Source organism: Meleagris gallopavo, chromosome 5 (genome assembly GCF_000146605.3).
Source record: "Meleagris gallopavo isolate NT-WF06-2002-E0010 breed Aviagen turkey brand Nicholas breeding stock chromosome 5, Turkey_5.1, whole genome shotgun sequence".
In the NCBI taxonomy this organism is placed as follows: domain Eukaryota; kingdom Metazoa; phylum Chordata; class Aves; order Galliformes; family Phasianidae; genus Meleagris; species Meleagris gallopavo.
Window position 1 is genome coordinate 49115177 of NC_015015.2, and position 18383 is coordinate 49133559.

The window sequence follows — 18383 nt, forward strand, 5'->3', positions numbered from 1 at the left end:
ACTGCATTTGGGCTGATGCCCAGGCTGGGAATGCTGCTCGTGAGCTTCTTTGTTTGGCAAGTCTGTGAGTGATGCTCTGCTGGGGATGGAGGGTGTGGGGATGGGCATTGCTGACCTCCATGGGGCACAGTGCATCAATCTCTGCTCTTAGACCCGTGCTCACAGCATTAAGATTTTGGGAGAAGTGAGAGGTAATGGCTGCCCCAATTCTGAAGACATCCAAGGTCAGGCTTGGCAGGGCTCTGAGTACCTGACTGAGCTGTAGGTTACTCTTCTCATTCCAGGGGGTTGGACTGGATGGCCTTTAAGGGTACCTCCCAACTCAAATGATTCCATGATTCTATGCCCAAGAAGCAGTGGGTGGCTTCATCAAAACCCTCCCCATCTGCAAAGACTGTCTGGAGACAGAGATGGAGGGGAAAGCACTCATCTGCAGGTCTGGGGTCAGTGGGGACATTGGGGAGGGGAAGGTGGGGACCTTTGTCCCCTCACCACTGGCAGCTTTAAGGAAAGCAGTGTGGGGCTGTGTGGCACGTGACTGGTAATGAGCAGATCAGCTGTTGGCCAAAGTGCAGTTACACACTGTTGCTTGAAGCTGCTTTCTTCCATGGGAGCTGACTGAAAAATACTCAGAGGCCGCTATTAGTAATTATGGGGCTGGGTACTGCTGGATGCACATGCCTGTTTGCTTTCACCCCGTTAGCACCCACTGCTGCTGCTCTCCCTTCCACATCTCACTCCTCAGAAGCTCTTCCAGGCTCCCACGGCTTGCCAAGGACATGGGGAGCTTGGGAGAGGAGCTGAGATCACAGTGGATGTTGGGACTGAGCAGGGCTGAGGTGGGTGCTGAGGAGGGCTGCTTTCTGCACCGTGTTCCTGCACCACCTGCACGTGTGCTGAGCCCATCACGTGTCAAGGATGGTCCAAGGTCCGGCCGGGTAGGGGCTGTGCAGGCAAGTGCTGCAGCGACATGGGGAGCAGCCTGGCTTTCCTCCTCGGTGTCCTGCAGCTCCTTGGTGAGTATTGCCCAGGGCCACACTGTGTGGAGAGAGGGGTGACTGAGAGATGGCTTTCCCATTTCCTGCGTGCTTTAGAATTGTTTTTCATAGGAGAACTGTAGGCTCTTATGGTGTGTTTGTGTTGAAATAGCAAAATGCATTTCAAACTGGGCAAAGAGAAGGATGGAGCGAGCTCAGGAGCCCAGGCTGCAGTGCATGTATGGCCCTGCTGCACCTCTGCAGCTCAGGTTTTCCTGGTCCTGCCTGAAGCCTGCAGCTCTGCACTGCAGGATCTCTTTTCTGTTAAATATGCATGTTGCTTTGATGTTCAAGGACTGCGCTTCCCTGGAGACCAGGCTGATTAAATAGCACGCTGATGTCTCCCAGGCTGTGGAGAGTGCAGGAATGTGTCAGTGCAGCTGCATGAGGAAAAGAGGGTATTTCAGGAGTGGGTTAACCTCTGCAGCCCTGGGACCCTGGCTCTGAGATGGGCAGCATATGGAGCAGGGCTCACTCCACAGCACATCTTGCAGCTGTGGGAGCATGAGGTGTGCAGTGGGGCCTTTCTGCCAGAGCTTTAGTAGGACAAAAGGACGCAAGTCCATAGCATGGATGGAGCAGCTCACATTGACTTTTTGGGGTGTTTTCCATTCTGAAGCTCTATTCAACACTAAGCCAGCAAGGACCTCACATCGATCCTAGTCTTCCTTCTGTTAATGATAACTTGTTTCTCAGGAACTCTCCCTCCCCTCTTCCTGTGGCAGCTGGAAACCATCTCTGCTGTCCCCCTGCTCCCCCCCATCCAAGCTGCTCGTGGCTGGGCTCCAGCACCTGCTCCTGTGTTCTGCCTTTCATTCAGGTTAAAAACATATTGTTTCCTCTTCATTCAACCGTGGTTCTGCACAACGAATGGTCTCAGCAGAGCCGCTGGCAGACTCAGCCACTACAAATCTGCAATTATGCTCTGAAGCGATCATTGCACACTGATAAAGCCTCTGCAGTGCTGCTTAGCACAACCAACAGATCTCCTCTCATCTTTGGGACTCGCAGAGCTCAGGCACTCTGCAGTGCCTCTTCTCCATCAGCCATGGCCATCCAGACCCCCCTCATCCTGGCCTGGGGTCTCCTCCCCCACCTGACATCCAGCACCCAGGTGACATTCCTGCCTGCTCCTCCACCAGATTTGTGTGTATGCTGTATTCCTCCCTCCCTCCTTCCTTCCTTTCTTCCTGAAAAGATTAAGCATATTAAGAGAGAAAGTTTTTGCTTTTCTTTTTTTCTCCCCCACTCACTTTTCTGTCTTACCATTCAGTTGTCTGAATTAAATGGCTTTAGGCTGCTTGAGGGGCTGGAGTGGAAAGCAACCTCCCCTAGGGCTGATGGCTGGGCAGGGCACCATGAGTGGGTATCGCGCTGCACCATCATCATGATCCTGGGAGCCTGTGGGTGTGGTGCTGCTGGACACCTGTGTTTCCAACCTCAGGCTTTTGGGCACCAGTAGTGCTGCACTACTGAGTCCCAAATGTGATGCCAGCCAACAGTTTGTGCTACACGTGCCCAGCATGTCAGGGGAGGTCAGCTGGTGTCAGGAAAGGGTTCTGCACCAGAGGGCGATGGGCATGGAACAGGTTCCCCAGGGCAGTGGATACAGCCCTGAACTGCTGGAGTTCAAGGAGCATTTGGATGATGCTCTCAGACATAGGATTTGGATTTGAGGTGACCTTGTGCAGGGCTAGGATTCACACTCAGTGATCTTTGAGGGTGACCAACATGATGGTGAAGGCCTTCATTCATGTCCCTCAAAGCCTGGTAGGTCACCTATCTGTTGCCTCAGTAAGCATGGATGTTGCCACTGCAGAGCCATGGGAGGAGTGGGAGATGAAAGCAAAGTCACAGCCTTGATGCCCCAGGTTTGAGGTGGTGCAATGGTGCAACACACAGGTCTGAATATCACACGTGTAGCTACAAATCCCATCACTGGTTGTGATGTCCTCTGAGGGTCTGGTCCATGCTAGGACATTACTCAATCAGTACTGGCTCACATTTGCTTCCCTGCTCCTCCTAGCTGCCACCATGGCTGCCTACAAGAAGTGGATTCCCAACACCAATTTTGAAACAGCGTCCAACTGGGATAAAGAGCGAGTCCCATGTGCCAGAGACACGATTTGCTTTGAGAAGGACAAGGTATCGGAGTGCTTTTTTTTTTCTTTTCTTTCTGATGATGTCAAGCATGCAGAAGGCCCTTTACCTGCTCAAGGAAAGCATGCTGAGGCTTTTTATTTTTGCTTTCCTTCCAGGTGGTCTCAGTGTTTGTCAGGTCTACCCACATGCTGACGGACATGGTGAGCAATGCACAGCTGGTGGGTGGGTGTGGGGAGGCTGTGGTGTGCAGTCCTCATGTGCCATGATCCTGTCTGACCACAAAGGAATCAGAAAATCATTAAGGTTGGAAAAGACCTGTAAGTTCATCTAATCCAGCAGCCTGTGTATGCCAGTACTGCCAAGTAACTGTCCCTAAGTACTAGCCCTACCTCCCCTTGGACACCTCCAGCAGCAGCGAGAGCAGTCCGAGCTGGTTGGCACTGCACAGAAATCAGCCAGGAGCAAAATGATCAGTTCCAAGATTCTGTTTTCATTTTGGCAAGTAGGGAGGAAATGCCCCCCCCCAAAAACACTTTCTCTTGGAAGAAATTAACTTTTCCTCTAGGATGGAAGGAAAGAGCCCTGCCACAGAGCTCTCTACAGCAGCTTGCTTATGGCACAGCTGTGTGGAGCAAGCACTAGCCCTGGGCTGAGGCTAAGTGAAGCTGGCAGAAAAGCATTTTGAAATGAAAACAAACCATTGTGGGAAATCCCAAAGCGTTGCTCAAGAAAATTCCTTTCAAAGGCCATTGTTTTTCTGATTTTTCTTGTGAATTATTAACCTGGAGGCAGTGAGACAGGCACAGGTCCCATCCAGCAGGATGGGACCGCAGCAGAGTTTTCTTCTCTCAGTTTTAGACTCAGCAGAAAATCAGGCTTTGCTCTTCTATCGGCCATTAAATGCAAATGAGCCCTTGAAATTTACGTGGTGTAATTTGTTCGGGCTGTCTTCCCCACTAATGGTTTTGATGCTTTAATAACGCCCTGCACCGCATTTAATCCCGCTACAAATATTTGGAGGAGTTACTTTATTTATACGGCATTTAAAATATGAATTTTGGAAGGAAAGAATGTACTTGGGAAACGCGTGTGAATGTAATGTAATAAATGATGTGGAATTTACCCAGAGAAGAAAAGAGCAAAATATCACTCCAGTAGATTTTATTTTACTTACAGATGAATGTGTAATATTTCTAAAGTACTTTCATCAGAGGACTGCAAAGTGCATAATTGCAAAGCAGCATTATTCATTACATCATTAGCCTTTCAAAAACAAGCTAAAGAGCCAAAATTAGAAAGCCCCAAAGCTGGCCATGTGCTGGGAGCAGAGGCAGAGCAGCATCACACCAAGGGTGGTACCTGTGGAGCAGAGCTGGAGGCCTCTGCTGGGTGCTCAGGGCAGGTTTCATAGCAATGATGGATCAGTTCGGGGCAGCTGAGCGACACCATACTCCCTCCCACTGGTCAGGCTGTCATTCTGAGCACCTCATTCAGCAGCACTTCTTTGCAAGCACTGCTGCTGAGCATCTGAACTGCAAGTGGTGGGGGAGTCACTGTCATTGTCCCTGGAGGTGTTCCAGAATTGTGGAGATGTGGCACTGAAGGACGTGGTTAGTAAGCATGGGATGGGTTGGGGTTGGACTGGGTGATTTTAGAGGTCTTTTCCAACCTTCATGATTTTCTAAGATTGCCCAGCTCGCAGCTCTCTCCTCTTTGGAGCATCATCATTGGCAAGGGGCTGTCCCATCAATTTTCCAGGCGTTGTTATGAATTTTTTTAATTTCACCTCCACCACCTCTCTCTCTCCCATGTGCTGCCGTATTCTGTGGTCACCAGGTGATAAGGAGACTGCCAAGATGAAGGATTTTACAAAATTGAAATCAAGCACCTGAGCTGTTCTGCCACTTGTGGAGATGGCATGAAATTTGGCAGTGGGGTCGTTAGGAAGCAAATAGGTTTGGAGGCTTTTTGCAGCAAGGCAGGGCTGCACCTGTTCAGATGCTGGCCTTGCAGCGCTGGAGAATTAATCACTTAAATCAGCAGGAATACATTAAGCTTTGGAGTCGCCATGGAGATGCTATAGAGCCTTTGGCCAAAAAAAAAAAATAGGAGCTCAATGCTTGCTGTGGTATCACAGGAGGAAATTCATGGCTGGGGAAGGGGCTTGGCTTTCACTGACTTTCATGAGGATGGGGCCGACTGTGCAGGGGATGCAGGGATCTGGTGCATGACGGGCAGAGAAGTGGTGGGAGGGCTCCTGTCCCGCTTTGCCGTGCACCCCATGCCCGCTGTTGCCCCTTGCACAGCTGCTCGGTGGAGCTGAGTCCCACAAGAATTGCAGCCTCCAGCCCTGGCAATGCCCTTCATCGCTCCCTGGGAGCAGCTGTCAGGACCAGGGGCTGCAGGAACACAAAGCCCACTTCCCTCAGCTTTAGGGGAAGGCTCTTTGTTGTCCCATTTGACACTTGTCCCTAATTCAACTACACGCTAAATCCAAATCCAGCTTAAATGTAAGTGACTTTGAAGCATAACCATCACTATTAGGCTGGATTTTCCATGGTCTTTAGTTGCCTAAAATTGCAGATAAATATTTAGTAGCTTCCAGAGAAGCCTGAAGGTAAATCCACCAAAAGAAAAAAGAGGTGCTCAGTGCAGTGATGCTTAACGGGCCAGCATGTCACTGGAAGCCCATGACCCAGCAAGGAGCCCAGCACCCTGTGAGCTGCTGTTGGCTGCAGGACAGCTCTGTGCCATGCACTGGGCTCTGCTGTCCAGCCCAGCTGCACCACATGGTGCATGTCTCACATGAGCCCTGGCTCAGTGCCGGCCAGGGGTTGCCCTTGGGAGCAGGGCCGATGTCGCTTTCTATTTTTGGGGTGCAGGAGTTGGGTTTAGCCAAGCACGTGGGCAGAGGAGCCTCATTTAGTGCACACGCTCCAGGGGTCAGGGCACAGTGTGAGCATCGCCTTCTGCTTGCTGCTTCTCTCCAGCTCAGGGGCAGAACACCCATGTGCTTGGCATCTCTGTGCTTTTAGCCTCCAGCATCCACACCAATGCGTCCGAGGTGCAGCTGCCCCAACCCTGTCCCTGCTGCCCAGACAGGGATATGAATGTATGGGGCACCAGGGTCAGACCAGGACCTCAATTTCCAGCTTTATATTTTTAGCTGCCTAATTGTGAGAGCAGAATGTACTCGGCTTTGCTGCAGGATGCTCCCGCTTGGTTCCTGGCAGAGATTGATCTTGAAATGCCAATTGCTCTCCGGGGGCGCTGGCTCTAATGAATCGCAATGGTTTGTGCTCATCCCAGGCACCACGCTCCCCTCCCCCTGCTTCCGAAATCGCAGGAATGCAGGTTCAGGAGCCCCAGAGAAGGAAATGTTTTCCCTTTTCCTGAAACGACGGTAAAAAATGTCATGGCAGTGCGTGTGTGGCAGCACATCGTTACAAGCCCGAACCCTGCAGGCTGTTCTCCAGCAATGCTGCCGCTGAAGGTCTGCCTGAGGACGAGGTGCGATGGAGCAGCCTTTTGCAGCCGTCCGTGCCTATAACTCCCCGAGAGCATTTGTTGCTAGCAGTAGGAGGAGTCTACAGAGCCTGAGGTGAGCAGAGCGTTGTGCCTTGGGGGGCTGGGTGCCACAACACCACCGGCGGCTGGTGGCCAGGTGGGTTCTGGTGGCCAGATGGATGCTGGGGCAGCTCTGGCTCTGTGTTGCACCTCCAGCTGCTCTCCTGCACTCTCTGCCCTTGACCAAGGAGAGGAGTTGAGAAAAATGAGCGGAACTAATCCAGAGTAGATGTGTCAATAGCTCTAAGCCTCTGTTTGCGGTCTGCAGCCGTAGCTCAAGTGCCTCATCCTGACACACGCTCCCACAGGTGCCAATGCTACATGTACCCGGTTGCTGTAGGCGCTGTGTCTTTCCACTCATTCTTCGGGCAGTGCGATGCAGATGCTCCCGATGTCCCCTCGTCCCTCCGCCCAGCCCAGCCATGTGTGTGCAGGCAGTGGGCACGGGGACTGCTTCACCAAAAAACAAGGGACCGAGTGATGAGCAGACGCAGCGGGGGAACCTGATCTTGCATTAATGAGAGCACAGCTGCACCGCTGCCACATGGCCCTGCCTTGCAGGGGGCAGGCGGGGATGCGAGCAAGGACAGCAGCCAAGCTCTTATTAGCTTGCAGGGGTTGATGCCACAGTGATGATGTCCTGCTGGCACGCTGCTCTTCCGTGCCCTGCCTGCTGCTGGGGGTGAATACAGAGGGGCGAGCTACTTGTTTCTAGCCATGCGGTGGTGCTGCGATGCTCCAGGCCCCAGAGTGAGGCAGTAGCAAGAGAACAGCAGGACGAGGCTGGACCCAGCAGCATTGGGCTGGGAAGGGAGCTGAGGATGCAAGTGTCCTTCATCCAGGAAGGAGAGCGGGCAAAAAGAGCCCCTAAGGAACTAAAACTGCCCTGCCTGCTTTCTGCCTATCCACCTGCCATCTGCAGGCTGCAGATGCTCCAGCAAAGCAGGAATTTAAGAGGTGAGGCAGAAATCCACTTCCTCCAGTGCTGATACCTTTAGTGGGTGATTGCACACATCCTGTGTGAGGTGGCATAGTTCTTTACTGAAGCAGAGCTGGGGTGTGCCAGGGGGTGGTTAAAAGGTGCATGCTCAAGTCTTTGCTGTTCGATGAGAAGAAATACAGGTAGTTCTGCAGAGAAGAAAAGCAGAGGTAGCTTTTGCCTCATCTTCCTCTCCCTCTTGTTTGCATTTCAGCAGTTTCATTTTGCTTTTCAGCAGTTTCATTTTCACTTATGGGTTGAGGTAACAGAACAGCAGCACGATGCTGGGATTGCACGTGTTGGCTGAGAACGGGGGGGGGGCTTTCCTGTCTTTTTTTTTTTTGCTGACTTGGATGAGAAAAATGATGGCTGTGTTTCAGTTGTCATTACATTTGGTAATGAAGACCAAGGAGATAAGTCATCTACCAGTGTCAGGGATGGGAAATGATTAGCGAGACTCTGAGCCTGCTGTATTAATGGCAGTGGAGTAGAGGTTGGCAGGAACCAAGGAAAGCAGACGAAACTGCCAGCTTTTGGCTCTGTTCCTTTGGTACATGTCACTGCTCAGTTCAAAATGTACTTGGAAAGGGGCCCAGCCTATATGTAATTCCTATACAAAACTCCCAAATGCAGAAAGCTGCTGCCCAACCAGAGACTGCATTTGTGCTCTGCAGTGATCCCAGGTGCTTAACCCTTTGCTCTTTTAAGGAGAGAGAATGTGCAAACCTTTTACAAACTAAGATGCTTTGGACAGCACTGCATGCACCTCAGGGGATCTTGTCCAGCTCATTTCAAACCACTGCCTCCCAATAAGGCCACTGGTGGTGGGAGTGTGGCATCAGCTGCTGATGCTGGGGCCAGCCTCAGAAACTCCCGCTGCAAAGCAGAAGTGCGGAGTTCTCTCTTGATCCTTGTTTTCCTGCAGATGAGGTGACCCCACAGCCCATCTCACAGTGCATTGTTCAGGTGAGTCAGGGGCTGGGACACCACGGTCATGTCCTCATGGGACATATGGACAGCACCTCCTGGGCTGGGAAAGTCCCTCCAGCCCAGGGCTGTGGCCTTTGAGGTGGAGGAGTCACTGCATCTTCTCCAGAGAGGTCCCACCTCCTCCCTGCTCCCTCCACATCCAAGCCAAGAGCCGGAGTAGACTCCTACCAGGCTGTCTTTCTTTGCTCTGGGCATAATGCATGCATAGAATGTTCTTGCTTTGCTCCTGGGAGCAGCGAGAGTGATGCGGCTCACAAATACATGTACGTACTTGTCTAAGTATGGCATTTGAAGTTTTTTCCTCCTCCTTGTTGAATTGTGAAGCTCCAAAGGAATAGCTTCCTGGACAGGAAAGCTCATTGCAACCTGCATGCCCCCTTGGGGGTGTTTGAGATACTCCCACACATAGCTGTAGCCAAAGCTCCTGCTCTGCTGGGGTAGAGTAGGACTATTAGTAGAGGTAACTCTGCTGGGGAAAGCAATGTCCATCAGGCAGGGCTCACCCACATGGAGATGGTGGTGAAAGACTGGCACTGCTCCAGCCATCAATAGCCCAGGTGGAAGGGACTTGTCCTTCCCCAGCATGTACCACTACCTACTCCTGTGTGGGCTCAGAAGAAAACTAACCAGGGCAGGGTACATTGCTTGGTAAAGGAATCTGCTAGCATAGAGGTTGGCCAGTTACAAGCAGTCTGAGTCCTGAGCCTCAAAATGTCACTAGATGTGACTTTTTCACTGTCAGACAAAGAGCACATTTATTTTCCTGGCAGGTCTTTCAGCCTCTCTCAGTGTTTCAGTGCTGGAAAAATTACCCAAGAGTAATAGAGGTTTGGAGAATATGATGACATGGTTTCCAGTGGGGCATTGTTCGTGCTACGGGCTCATGAGGCAGCATCCATAGGCAAACATATCTTTCTGGCTGGTGGGGAGATGACGTACCTTAGGGTAGAAGATAGCCAGACCTTAATAATTTACCTCTTCACTCCTTTTTCTTTTGTGTCCAGAGCAGAGCAACGTATGATATTGGTGAATCTGATATCACCACCAAGGTGGTCATGTGTGTGACCGAGCACCCTCAGGCAAAACCACCTCAGGAACAGAGCTATCACAGCCACATGCAGCACTCAGTCATAAGTCTCACTTTTTCTAACCTACATGCATATTTAAAGACCAATTAAGTCAATGTAGCCTCAGAATTCTATCTAACACGTTTCTATGTGAGCGCAGGCCATGGTGTGTGGGCACAGCTCAATCTGGAGGGCTGCCAGCTGCGGGCAGGGAGGTGGTGGAGTCACCATCCCTGGAGGTGCTCAAGTAGTGCAGAGAGGTAGCACCGAGGGACACGGACAGTGGGCATGGTGGAGGTGGGTTAGGGTTGGACTGGGTGGTCCTAGAAGTCTTTTCTAGCTTTAATGATTCCATGATGCTACACTGCTGGAATGAGTGAGAGGAGAGCAGAGCCTTGAGCATCACTCACTCCTTGACGCATGAAAATATTGGGGGAAAACCCAATCTTTTTCTTTGGCAGTCTCTAAACGGAAAATGAGCTGAGCTGAATAAGCTGTGTGCTGTGAGTGAGTCCCTGACTCAGTCACTTGCTGCAGCCTGGCCTGGAGCGGCTGTGCCAGCTGGTGGCTACAAATCCTCCCCAACCCAGCCCTGGGGCAGTGTTTGTCCTGCAGACCTCCCTCACACCAGGTGAGCACGGTGCAACCAAGCTGGCTGTGTTGTCTGAGCAATGGCAAGTGATGCCCACAGAGCCATTGTAAGCCCCCATCCCTTGGTCAGCCCACCGCCCAGCCAGAACCCACTGGAAACTATTACTCCCCAACAGCAGAGGCACGTCTAGGCATAAAGGAGTCAGGTTTTGCATGGCATCCAAATATACGAAGCTGTTTCAGAGTTGTTAGGAGCATGTGTAAGCAGGAGGAGGGGGGAACTGTGGAAAGAGCTTAAGTTGCTTTTTCCTGCTCGTTTCCCTGAACGCTTCATGGTTTTCTGTGTTGCTATAAAATAAAGAGCAACCCTGCAGCATCTCCATCTGTAGAACACGGAGACAATACCTTTCCATTACACAGGGCACAGGGAGGGTGACTCCTAATGACTGTAAAGTGCCTTGGAGATGGTGAGTGCAATTGGCAATCTAATAATTAGCACTGTTATTTGATGACAAGCCTGGGTGGCTGGCAGCGGGGCCGCACAGTAACACTCTGCATCCCTCTCTCCCTTTAGTACCTTCCCCTGAACGGAGAATTTCTGCTGGCATCTGGCTCTGGGTTCGCAGCTTTCGATGGCAGCTGGGACCCGGGATGTGGCTCAGGTATGGCGTGCCGGGCTGACAGCCACCATTAACTCACAAATCTGCCACCAGCACTGCTACAAAGGCCTTCGCTGTCCCACCTCGGTGCGGGGTGACTCACCCCTCTTCAATCCCTGCCTTCTCTTTGATGGCTTCCCTCACATCGCACCTTTCCTCTTCTGCTAGATCATCTGTCTTTTAAAAAAGTAATTATAGCCAGGGAAGCTTTGAAGTTGTAGCAGAGAGGTAAATACTGTTTGTATTTTACCCTGCCTGTTACGCACGCAGCCACATCAAAGCCCTCATTTGCTTTGCCATGGTATTGCTAAAGAAAACCAAGTACGGATTACACAGCTGGGCCCCCGAGTGCTGAACTGAACCATGGCGTTTTGGAGCTGCCCTTCAGCCCCACAGGTGTCTGCACACTGATGTTTGGGCGCTGGCACATCCCTCAGCCTCCTGTCAGTTTCACACTGAGATTCCCAATGAGCCAGGCAGCAGCTGCTTTTTGTCAGTGCTGCTTATTTACCTGAAAGCTGTTTGCCGGGGAGATGTATCAGAATCATGGAATGGTGTGGGTTGGAAAGAACCTTAAAGCTCACCCAGCCCCACCCTGCCATGGGCTGCCTGCCATCCACCAGCTCAGGTTGCCCATGCCACCTGGCCTTGGGCATCTCCAGGGATGGGGCACCATCAGCTCTCTGGGCAGCAGTGCCAGAGCCTCACCATCTTCAGTGTGAAGAATTTCTTCCTTATCTAACCCTACCCCTTTTCTGTTTAAAGTCATTACTTCTTGTCTAATTGCTACAGTACCTGATTCCTGGTACTTGGTACCACTCCAGATTTCCTGTAGACCCCTTTAGGTACTGGAAAGCCACAGTGAAATCTCCTTGGATCCTCCAGGATAGACAAGTACAGCTCTCTCAACCTGCCTCCAGAGGAGAGATGCTCACAGCTTCCTCTGGACCCACTCCAGCAGCTCCATGTCCATCTTGTGCTGGGGACCCCAGGACTGGATGCAGGACTCCAGATAGGGCTTCATGAGGGCAGAGCAGATGAGTACTATCCTTTCCCTTGCCCTGCTGCCACCACCCTCTCGATGCAGCCCAAGGATACCATTGGCTTTCTGGGCTGCAAGCACGCAAGGCTTTGACTTGGCCATGTGATGCTCTCATAGGACAACAGGCATTTCTGGGCAGCTTTCCCAAATGAATTCCTGAAAGCACAATTTTAGAATGAATGCAGGTAATCTCATGTGCTGTGTGATCTAGGAAGCTGTGGGGAAAGGTAAGCAAAAGCAGGGCACAGTGTGACCACCAGGGAAATGGCCAATGGTAGGATGGTGCTCTGGTTTTGGGGTTATCTGCTAATGGGTACAGGGCTGAGCATGTTTCTGCTGGTCTGCAAATTTGCAGTGTGAATTATCGTAACTGGTTTTACCCAGTTTAACTGTATTTTAGGCTTTGTGGCTGTTTTCCTCCCTGTCCGTAAGGTTAAGCTTTAAAGAAGAGGAATAAAGATCTCCTGGGGTCTGGGGCTGGAGTTTTGCACCAGCTTTACCCAAGCAGTGGCTGCAGGCTGGAGCCAGCTCCTGCTTCACCTCTCCTTTTGCCCTTCTCAGGCACGGTGCTGAGCTTTGTCAATGCTGAGCAGCACTCGTGGTTCAACCCCAAGCTGTGGCAGGATGTGTCCTCCAGAGTAGACCTGGAACCAGCCGGCCGCATCTTCCTCCTGGACGAGGAACGTGTGCCATGCCAGTACGACCACGTCATCTTCCAGCCTGAAACCTCCTTCAGTGTAAACCTCGACTCATCGCGGCAAGAGATCCCTGTTCAGAGCATCTCACTCATGGGCCAGGTAATGGGGAGCTGGTGGGGAACGATTTTGGCACCTATTTGCCATGGAGCTGCAGCATTGCACCCTGATGGGTTTGGGGTTATTTCCCTACTGGCATCCTCTGTGCCACCAAGGGGCTGCCCTCCTGCCCCAGCCTGAGCGTGCCCTGTGGGTTCACAGTTGTCTCCCAGCTTTGCTTCCGTATCAGTGTATAATTGATCAGAAGGATAATTATAGAACCTCTGGCAGCCTGCTGTGCTGCAGCCCAGGCAGATGACAATCCCCATCCCTCTCAGTCGGAAGAGCTGAAGATCACAGCCTCTGCAGTGGAAACAGGCGCTGCCTTCAGAAGCGGGAGATGTGGAAGACATCTCATCAGTAATCTGTTATTTCCTCTGCCGCACTGCCCAGGATCTGCCATTTTGGGGCCAGGCGTGAGGGGACCTGATAAAACCTGATAGACGAGTTCTCTGGCCTGGATGCAGAGCTGGAGTCGCACGGCAGCCTCTCACTCTTCTCCCTGCAGGAGCTGAGCAGCGCTGAGGCGTGGGCTGAGTACCTGAGGAGCCCCTCTGCCGCATGGCAGTTCCACGGCAATGCCACCCTGCAGGTGACGGGCACCCGCTGTCCCCACAGCTCCGGCTGTGCCTGCGGGAACTCCCAGGTGAGGCACTTTGGGGGCAATTTTTTCACACCTAAAGAAAGTGGGGAAAGGAGGGACTGACCCTGCCGTGCTCTTCTTTAGGATGGAGACCGCATCTGTGCATCGCTGCTCAGGGCGGAGAGGTGCCCGGCACTGGCGTGCCACAGCCCTCTGCGGCCCCTCGGCCACTGCTGTGGGGTCTGCGGTGAGTGGGGCCCACTGAGTTTGTGTCATTTCTTTGAAAATAAAAAACACGCAGCGAGAGCCTTCCCGCAGCAATGGGCGCTTATCCATTCATCTACCTGGCAGGTTGTTAAGGGGGATTTTTTCATACACGGTCATACCGAGTTACTTGGTACGTAGTACCAAATTCATTAAAAATGCACCATATGTTCCTCTGATGTGCTCTCAAAAGCAGAGCTTTTAAAAGCCATTAGGAGAATTTCATGTTTCAGCAAGGTTTGCCGGTGCTTTTTCCGAGGAAAATGTTTGAATCACCGAATGCAGTGCAGTGACACAGGGAACACGTGTCCCCTCTTCTGTGCCTCACAGCCAAAGCCACGGCAGCACTGCTGAGCCGCAGCCTTGAGATGTAGCTCAATGCAGAGCTTCCTGTGGAAATATGGGGGAGGGGGCTTCCTGCTGGAATATCATGGGAAACAAAAGCCCAAACTCACTGACGGGAAGGGTGAGGTTCCTTCAGGCCCCATTGCCTGGAGAAATCCCTCCTGGAGCCCAGTGTGACCCAGCAATATAGAGATACTGGGGGTTCCCAGGTGCCTTTTGGGGCAACCAGAGTCATGCTACCATCACAGTGCTCTGCCCTTTCTGAGCTCTGACTGCCTGCCTGTCTGTCTGTCTGCTTTTGAACTGCAGGAGCTGTTGTCACGCTGGATTTTAAGCCTGAATTTGACCTGCAGCAATATCGGGACAGAGTGATGCAAGCTTGGCTCAGCCTGGTACGTCCCAGGGATGCAGGGTGCTCCCCAGCTCCCCACCATCTGGAGCCCTCACCTACCAGGTTTGGCTTCTTAGATGTGCTGTCTTGCCCTGGGTGCTGCTGCAGCCTTCCTTGCTCCCTGCAACACCCACTCTGCTCAATTTTGGTGAAAACTAGCTGCTGGCTGCTGAGCCCAACGGGGGCTTGCTGGAAACAGCAGCCTAGAAAGCATGGGGGGGGTGGTTCTCAGCTCTGAGTTGTCTGGAGGAGGAACACAGCAGCAGAGATGGCAGCTCTGCGGTGGGGCTGCTGTGAAGATTTATAGGTGACCCTCACAGAACATCCATCATAGCTGTCTATAGAGAGGATTCATTTCTGTCTACTGCTCTCACGGGCTGTGTGTGTCTGTTGTGTTCTGGAAAGCCCAAGTATGCCGGTGTTCAGATGGCCATCTCCAAGGTGCACAGGGCTCAGACCTTCCTGGGACTCCTCCCGCGGGGCTCCACACCTGTCATCCAGATCGTGCTGGTCGATGGCGAGGCCGGGGTGCAGACAGGCACTGCAGCGGAGCAGCTGGCTGCAGACATCATGGGTGACATCTCACAGCATGGTAATGGCCTTCAGTTGCATCAAAGGAAATTCAGGTTGGATATTAGGAAAAACTTTGCAGAAAGAGTGACAATGCAGTGGCACAGCTGCCCAGGGAGGTGAGGGAGTCACCATCCCTGAAGGTGGAGATGTGGCACTGAGGGACGTGGTCAGTGGGCATGGTGGGGTGGGTTGGGTGATCATGGAGGTCTTTTCCAACCTTAATGATTCTCTGATTCTGCAAACTCTGCCATTCTTGGTGTCATAGCTCTGGGAGCACCCAGTCCCCCTTGCCCCCTCCCACAACCCCATCCCTGCTGTGCCAGCAGTGTGCTGCTGGGAGCTGTGGGCTGTAATAGTGGCACAGCTGGAGCTCCTGATTGCCTGCGAATGGCACATGCTGCGAAAAGCTTTGGTGCTCTGCCTGAGGTCCGTGTCCCTTCCGTCTGGTCTGGCACAGCTCTGTGCCTTCTTAACACACATATGCTCTGCTTTTCTAATGACTTCATTAGTGAGCTTTGCTTAGCCCAGAATTTTTAGTTTTAATCGTAGCGGTGTGAGTGGAGCAGCACTGCAGGGGCAGGGGTATCAAGGTTGGCAGGGACCCCTGTGACAGCCCAGCCCTCTTGTTGCTCAGTGCCTGGCCCAAGTGAGTTCTGAATCTCTTCAAGGATGTGGACTCCACATCTCTGCATCACAGGGTGGTGTTCATGTAGCCTTATACGCTCCAGCTCTCACCTCATTCCTTCCTGCCTCCCATAGGTGAAGCCTTGGGCATTCCAGCTGGCACTGTGGAGGTGGCCACTGGCAGTGCTCTCGGCGGGCAGGTGGCAATCCATGCCTCCAGGCAGATTGCATCGGGGACTGTCCTGGGACTGCTCTTCGCTCTGTTGGTGCTTGGAGGGCTCCTCTACCTCCACAGGAAGGGAAAGCTGAGGTATGGATCGGGCTTTTGCAGCGGCATATGGCTTATGTCGGATATTAGGAAAAAGGTCTTCTCAGAGGGAGTGGCAGTGCATCGGCACAGGCTGCCCAGAGAGGTGGGGGAATCAGCATCCCTGGAGGTGTTCAGGAATTGTGGAGATATGGCACTGAGGGAGTGGCTTAGTTGCCATTGTGGTGATGGGTCGACCGTTAGACTTGGTGATCTTAGAGGTCTTTTCTGACCTTAATGATTCTATGATTCTACATTGGTAACCCAGAGGCAGACTATGGCTGTGCCATGCTCTGCTAGCTCCCACCGAGTGTGCAGCAAGGGCAGGTGGGAGGCCTGGAGTGGAGGGACAGGTTGGTATCCTCAGGAGATTACTTGGCACTGCGTTGCTCTGCTGGGCACAGCCTGCCATGGCTGCCCTTGGAGATCTCCCATTCCTTGCAGCCTTCAGCTGGCAGCCTGATGGGAACAGAGAGCTGCAGCTGCCAGCTTCTAAATAGCAATGCATCAAAGCCATGCAAAGCAGTTCTGTAAACGTGAAAGGGAACGGCTGCTCAGGAAGCAGCTCTTCCCCAGCGCATTCATCCCAGCTCTCTGAGTGTGGGCAGGAGGAGCTGACCCTGAGCACTTGGTAGCACCGAGGGCGTTGCTGTCACTATAGGAGAGGTGTGCTGTACCTGCTGGGGGGCACAGGGCCACTGCTGGCTGTGAGCAGGGATGCTTCCCCTGCCACTTGGCACGTGCTGGTGGAACACTTCCCAGCAATAAACCAGTGCCTCCATTTAATATCTAAAAAAAACTCCCAGCTCCGTAATTGCCACCTGATGATTTATACTCCACTGACACTTCGTTGGATGCCGGACAGGCCTCCGAAACCCGCTCTGTCAGCAGTGGGAAGGGAGGTTGTGCAGCTCCCAGAGATGGACTGAGCCCGTGTCCCCAGCCGCCCTGCCCCTGCCGTGTGTCCCAGGCAGCTCCAGCCCGTGGGACATTTGCTGGTCAGATTTTGGGGAGGGAGTTCCTGGGTGTGTCTCCCCCGGCAGGCAGTGCTCTGTGAGATGCTGTGAGTGGGGACCCACTGCTCAGCCCTGCTTGGCTGCTGCTTGGGATGGGGAGCCTTAGGGTAAGAGTATTGCAGAAGCTCATAAAGCAATGACGGTGATTAAGATGATAAAATGATAATTTGATAAAGGTAATGATAAAAAGTGATTAGTGTTTGTTGAGATTGCAGTGGGAGCAGGTGGCAATTCATTTCAGCTGAGGAAGGGAGCGCGATGGCTCTGAGGCGGAGCACAGCAGGGATATCTGCGGGCTGACCAGCGCGCCCTGCAGGATGCAGCCCCGGAGCTGCGCTCACCGCTTTCTGCTCAACGTGCAAACATCCCATTGCAAAGACAGCCTGAACCTTTTGTCCCCGTGCTTCCTACAGGCCTACTGAAGTGGTGGCATTTCGGTGGGGGGGCTGTATGGAGGGCAGTGGCAGGGCTGGGGTTTGAAGTGGTGATGCCACGTCTGTCCCCAGGCTGCAGGCACTGCATCTCCCCCGGCTCTGGGACAGAGCAGAGGACCTGAACAGCCCCAAGCCAGAAAGTGGGAGAGGCTTTGACAACCCCATGTTTGACGTGGTGAGTGGCCCTGCTGGGGGCATGGGGTGCTCGGTGGCGGTTTTCTTCCCTTCCCTACCCAGTGCTTCTCTTTCCTCGCTGCTGCAGGAGCTGCCAGCTGCTGGCAATGTGGAGGAGACACTGCAGGAGATGGCTCCTGAGGGCCACCAGGTGTTCTACCTCAACCCCCTGTATGACCCCAGCGAGACTGAGACCTGATGGCACAGCCACAGCCTTCCCAGGGACTCCGTTACGTGGCTCCTGGTGGGGCCCAGGCCATGGGCAAGCCGTGCCTGCCTGAATAAAAGTGTTGGTGAAGGAAATCACAAACCTTCTTCCACAGGGCTCAGCCACAACCTCCTGGTGCCACTTCTGTTCCTGTAATGTGAGTTTTGGTGGTGCTGCTCTCTGTAAAGCAGCAGTGAGATGTGGGTCTGGCCCTGGGCTTGTGGCAATGGCCAAGGGATGGAAGGGATGGGCACTCTGCTAGCATGGGTTGGGGTAGTGGTGGCACAGGGTGGACCTTATGATGTTTTTAGTGCCACACGCCTTCAGGTGCCCACAGTGTCAGGCACCAGCTCTTTACACATCAAGTCTAATGGGTGAGCCTGAAGGTACGGAAATATATGCAAATTTATGCAGATTTACACTCTGCTGAGTTTTCAGTAGGGCTCGTTGGCATTTCCATAAGGAAGTAGCTATTTTAAGTGTATTGTGTTTTGTTCAAGACTCCGAAAGACATAATCCTTCTCACAGGGCTCCGGAGGCAGCATGAGGTGTACGAGAGCCCTGCTGTGGGTGCAGGCACCGGAGCAACACTGCAGCCAGCTCCGAGCGGCTCGGGGGCTGCAGGGCGCAGGGCG

At 52.8% G+C, this 18383-nt stretch overlaps 1 protein-coding gene across 3 annotated transcripts; it reads left to right on the forward strand.

Moving 5' to 3' along the window:
* Positions 1-586: 586 nt before the first annotated feature.
* On the forward strand, positions 587-17876 carry AMN (amnion associated transmembrane protein). Of its 3 annotated transcripts, XM_010711936.3 has the most exons (12): positions 592-1016; positions 3064-3182; positions 3296-3340; positions 10909-10996; positions 12597-12832; positions 13338-13475; positions 13557-13659; positions 14331-14413; positions 14818-15004; positions 15745-15919; positions 17439-17541; positions 17629-17876. In XM_010711936.3, exons 1-12 carry the CDS (start codon positions 971-973, stop codon positions 17737-17739), a joined length of 1434 nt encoding a protein of 477 aa, XP_010710238.1. In that variant the 5' UTR covers positions 592-970; the 3' UTR covers positions 17740-17876. The 3 variants fall into 3 exon arrangements, with proteins under 3 accessions (XP_019471442.1, XP_010710238.1, XP_019471443.1); XM_019615897.2 differs by lacking the exon at positions 17629-17876 and having other exon boundaries at positions 587-1016; positions 14331-14475; XM_019615898.2 differs by lacking the exons at positions 592-1016; positions 3064-3182; positions 3296-3340 and adding an exon at positions 10783-10801.
* The last annotated feature ends 507 nt before the right edge of the window (positions 17877-18383 follow it).